The sequence below is a fragment of the Anarrhichthys ocellatus genome, unplaced genomic scaffold, assembly GCF_004355925.1.
Source record: "Anarrhichthys ocellatus isolate YVR2014 unplaced genomic scaffold, GSC_Weel_1.0 scaffold4053, whole genome shotgun sequence".
In the NCBI taxonomy this organism is placed as follows: Eukaryota; Metazoa; Chordata; class Actinopteri; order Perciformes; family Anarhichadidae; genus Anarrhichthys; species Anarrhichthys ocellatus.
Window position 1 is genome coordinate 1 of NW_022284027.1, and position 4,865 is coordinate 4,865.

General features: G+C 47.0%; 1 protein-coding gene across 1 annotated transcript; it reads right to left on the reverse strand.

Annotated features, from left to right (window-relative positions):
* Window positions 1-86: 86 nt before the first annotated feature.
* tubgcp5 (tubulin gamma complex component 5) lies at window positions 87-4,851 on the reverse strand. The gene is made up of 11 exons (XM_031841230.1): window positions 4,418-4,851; window positions 4,177-4,292; window positions 3,831-4,099; window positions 3,195-3,393; window positions 2,778-2,966; window positions 2,512-2,694; window positions 2,142-2,226; window positions 1,594-1,714; window positions 1,316-1,467; window positions 901-1,026; window positions 87-786 (listed from the first exon to the last, which is right to left on the reverse strand). The coding sequence occupies exons 1-11, from the start codon at window positions 4,658-4,660 to the stop codon at window positions 700-702; spliced, it is 1,770 nt and encodes a 589-aa protein (XP_031697090.1). The 5' UTR covers window positions 4,661-4,851; the 3' UTR covers window positions 87-699.
* Window positions 4,852-4,865: the final 14 nt, after the last annotated feature.

Consider the following 4,865-nt stretch of genomic DNA (forward strand, 5'->3'; position numbering starts at 1 on the left):
TTTTTCAATGGGAGGACCATTGAAAAAGCATCAGCAGCCCAGGTGGATGCTAAGCTAACCCAGCTAAGACACTCAGGCTACTCCACTACCCAGCATGCATCCTGGCTGTCTGATGTCCGGCAGCAGAACAAATAAGACGGATGAAAAGCAGCGGGAGGTTTGGTGACTGTTGAGCCCACATCTTCACAGAGACCTGGATCCATAGTGGTCCAGGACCAACACAGGACAGAGTCCACCAGAGGAGGTGGACTCTGTGTACATCTGTCAATAATATTTAACGTAGTCATATGTTATGCATATTCATTTTATGTTCTCAGTAATATTGTCACATTGTAACATTCTGTCGGTGGAGGCTTCAGTTGGCTTTCTGCCTTTTCCTGCTCTGAGATGTTATTTATCTCCGTTATGTTTATCTTTATTTTATTGTTTAAATTGTGCAAAAAATTAAACTAAACTTTACATCATGATGCTCAAACAGTTGGAGCTGATGGACAAGGTTGAGTTATTACTGTGAAGATGTCGGCCATATTGTTTTTGTTGCTGCTGTTTTACATTCCTGATGATGCAAATTTAAAAGATGCACCAAAGGAAGGTTTGGTTTTTGTTCTGCAACTGGATTCCGTTGAGCCTCCCTGTGTTGCATCACAACGACAATAAACGATCTTTAGATTCTTTTATTTCTATTAAAGTTTCTCTCACTCACTTCCAGGCTCCAGCCTGCCACCGGTCAGAGAAGATCAGGATCAGATTGAGAACCTTCATTATCGCCTCCTTCACAAAACTCACCTGAGGAAAAACAAAAAGCTCACCATATACCACTGAAGTACACATATACTGAAGTATTGTGTGTATTAACCCTACCCAGATGTACAGGTACACCTGGTCTCTGTGAGTGTTTACCTTCTCCCTCAGGAGGCAGCGGTCGTGAATGGTTGCCAAATATCTGTAGTGGATCTTGATCAGCTGGTCCAGGTCCTTCGCCTCCTGGACCTGGTGCTGGAACTCCAGTCCGGTACTGTGCAGAATCTGCAGAGAGACGATGCAGAAAATGATCAAATTTAAACTTTAGAAAAGGAGCAAATAAAGCGTCTTTAATCAAAATAGTTTCTTATTTTATCTGCAGAACGATGAGCTTTAAGAAGTGGTCGGTTAGAAATATAAAGTCGTATCAGAGTATTAGTGAACAATGGGTGAGAACCTTTTAACCCACATCATGGTCCTTTAAAGGAGGATGTGTAATACAATGCGATACAAGTCAAGGTATCCGAGTCGTACTGAACATCTTCAGATGACCTGAGCAGTGAAGACGGCTCACCCTGGTCGTGATGTAGTTGTGGAGGCTGTTGACGAAGTGCATCAGTTTGACCCTCAGAAGACACATCCGGTGAATCTGCTGGTTGATCGGCTCTCTGAGCTTCACGTCCTCAGCCGGAGCTCCCTCCAGCTTCTTAGTGACGTCGGTGAAATCTAGAAGAACCAACCACACGATGATCGAGCTGTTCTCCTACATGTAAACTAGCAGGAGCTTTATTTTGGTAGTGTATGGGTTAGGGCCGGGATGTTCTGGGCCGCGACGCTGACTTGAACTCGTACCACTGAACCGAAGCGTGTCCAGACTGTATTTGGCCCATTTGATCTGCAGCAGCAGCAGAAACACCTGGTTGTAGATCTTCTGACACTCGGAGCTGATCACGATGTCGACCGGCCAGGGAACCTGAGGAGAGCAGAAGAAGAAATGAACATGAAGCATCAGCTGTTCTATGGAAGCCATTCATCCTGAACCCAGCAGGAAAACCTGGACCGGATCCACGGACTGACTTCAATAACTCCGTGAGTCTTTTCTTCACTTGGTGTTTTTTTTACTAACAAAGAACTAATTGAACTTAGTTTGAACTGAACTTGATTTAATTTTCCTTATTTTTCCTTTGAGCAAAGGACTAAAAAGAAAAGCTGTAGTGGAATATTGAGTTTATTGTTTATGGATTGAGGGATTTGAGTTTGTTTGTGAAGTCTTAAATATATAAAACTATTTTAGTTGTGCAGTTATTCAGTGTTTGTGTTCTTCTTCTGGGTCATTCAGCGTGTACATGTTGATTTGTGTGAAAACTATAACTGATAAAGTAAATAATAACACGGCTGACCTTGTAGCCCAGAGTCAGAACCTCGAGGTTGTTCACAGGATGCTTCTTCCTGGCAGCGTCGATGGGCTCCAAGAAGATCGACAACCTGTCAAATATAAAGTGATGGAGGTTAAAATAATGACTGTGTTTGTGATGATGCACAGAGATGGAGATGGTTGTTCACACGTGAAACATAAATCATGCAGTTATTCAAAGGAAGCCGAGAACAAGAGGAAAGAAGATATTTACATGGAATAATATTTTGTCCACGTGCTTTGTTTGTGCCAGAAGATGTATAAATATAGTGTTGTCTGGTAAGGGCTAAATGTTTGCCACAGAAATAAACCACATGAACATAAGACCACCTCTCTCTCATAAACAGGTGCAGTACCTGCTGCTGTCCTCCGGGTGGCGCTGTCCCACGGCCTCCTGCAGTTGCCCGTTGAGGAAGGACAGCTGCTGCCAGCTCTCCTTCTCCTGCACCTTGTCAAAGATGGCCGTGTAGAAGTCGTACATGGTGTCTCCAGCTTCCAGCAGGAAGTAGTTCCTCATGGCCTGCAGGTATCCCAGCAGCCTGAGGAGACACGGAGGAACTCACGTCACCTGCATGCTGGAACAGAAAAGCACTAACCGGTATAACTGAGCAGTGAATCTCACCTGTAGTCTTTCTTCAGAGTCCTCATGAGGTTCCCGCAGCACTCGATGTACCTCTTCTGGATGTGCGGGTAGAGGCAGGAGCGCAGCGTGAGCTCGAAGGTCTGACAGGTGACCGACTGAGACGAGCGGTCCACCGTGAAGTCGCCTCCGGAGAAACGCTCGTGGAAGTCGCTCTGCTCCAAGTACAGCCTGAGAGGAGACACAATTTATTAATGTCTATAACCCCCTGAAAGCTCTGCACAGTAGCATCTGAGAGATTACAAACGCAGCATTAAATAATGAAGGCTAACAATGAACTGAGAGGAGAACAGCTGGCGATTACAAAAGTGCTTTTTGTTTTCACATTCCAGCAGTTCACCGTGTTTCATTGTTTATCTGAAGAGTCGTCTGTAACATGAATGTAGTGTAACCGTTTACCGGGCAAAGTTGATGGCCAGCAGCGGATCGTACACGTCCTCGATCTCCAGGTGCTGTGAGATGATGGACTGCATCTTGATCAGGCTCCTCCTGGTGGCCTGCTGCTCGGTGACCGCGTCCGCGGGCGACTCGTCTCGGCTGCAGAGACGAGACTGAACCGACTCCAGAAACAGAGTGTAGAGACTCTTCCTCTCTGCATCTGCAACGCAACATGTTGATCAACAGATGCAGCAACGCTCATCCGATTAGTAAAAAACACTTAAAAATGAAACTAGTGGAGGTGCACAGGCATGGACAGATTACTGAGCGGACTTCTAGGCCCAGGGGCCCAAAGAGTCAGAGACACAAAGAGTCAGAGGCCCCGCTGGCCTTCACCTACAAAATGTCACTGAAAGAGACACTCAACAACCAGGAAGAGACTCAAAATAACCACAAAGAGACACAAAGTGGCTAAAAAAGATAGAAAACAACTACAAAGTGACACAAAATGACTACAAAGATTCACAAAGCAACTACAAAGAGATGCTTAACAGCAAAACAACTCTAAAGTGTGCGTCCTGCTCCTATGTAGAAGATGTGGTGGGGCCGTCTCCACGTCTTGGCCCCGGGGCCCATTGCCTCATAGCAAACACTGACCTCTGGAGGATCTCTCAGTCTGCTCGGTCTCCTTGCAGTCCAGGTTTTTGAGCAGCTGCATGGACTTGCCGGCCATGATGATCTGCTTGAGCACGGGTTTGAGGAAGGACACCATGGTGAGCTGCCTGTTGCCGGAGCCCTGATCCCCTCCGGAGCTCCCGCTGGCTGCGTCGTTCAGCTTCTCCTCGTTCTCCACCGTCTCCGACACGCTGTACAGAGTGTAGGTGGCGTACCAGAAGTCCCTGTGGTTCACCGGGACATCCTTGTTCCTGAGCGGGATGAAGACGAGTCACTGTGGAGTAAGCAGCCGCTGGAATGTTTCTGTTCATCGGGCTCTGCTACATACCTCTGGATGATGAACTCTTTGGCTGGATCAAACAGGTGGCCGTGAACAATCCACTCATCCACAATCTCCAGATACGGTCGGACCGTCTCCGTCCACAGAGAAAATAACAAGGCCACCTGGAAGGGAAGCGGACGCAGGGGTGATCACACAATACAGCCCGTTTCCTTTGTGAAGTCACTGAGTCTCAACAGGAGAACCAGCACGGGAGCAAAGTGAATCTGATCAACTCTCTAACACTCACCGCCTGCTCCGACGCCTCCCCGGCGCTGTCGTACTCTATGATAGCTTTGTACAGGGTGTTGAGCAGGTGAGAGGCCCGCACCACGTTCGGGGTCTCGGGGGGGACCTCGGCGACCCCGGTGCAGAACACTTTGTGCAGCACTTTGATCTGAGCCAAGTGAGGGTTGAGTCGCTCCAGAACCGCAGACAAGGTCACCGTCTCATCTGCAGGAGGACACGTCAAACACCGGCTGACATGAGACATAAATCATTCATGAATCAAATACTTACAACCAGGACACGGGACAGAGAGCAGCTGGTGGTCACATATTACACGCTTTCCTTCTTCACATTTCACACCCGTTACTTTTAAGATGCATGCAGTTCATGACACCAAAAAGTTCTTGTTTAATATTTATCTTCTTGTATAGAAGTCTATGAGAAAATGACTCTACTTCTCTCTTGATTTA

Excerpts from the sequence above, each read along its gene's own strand:
- tubgcp5 (XM_031841230.1), bottom strand. The coding sequence starts at position 4,660 with ATGTCTCATGTCAGCCGGTGTTTGACGTGTCCTCCTGCAGATGAGACG. Across the intron at positions 1,715-2,141 it reads TTCTGACTCTGGGCTACAAG|GTTCCCTGGCCGGTCGACAT; the intron begins GTCAGCCGTGTT and ends TGCTCTCCTCAG. Across the intron at positions 787-900 it reads GCTGCCTCCTGAGGGAGAAG|GTGAGTTTTGTGAAGGAGGC; the intron begins GTAAACACTCAC and ends GTTTTTCCTCAG.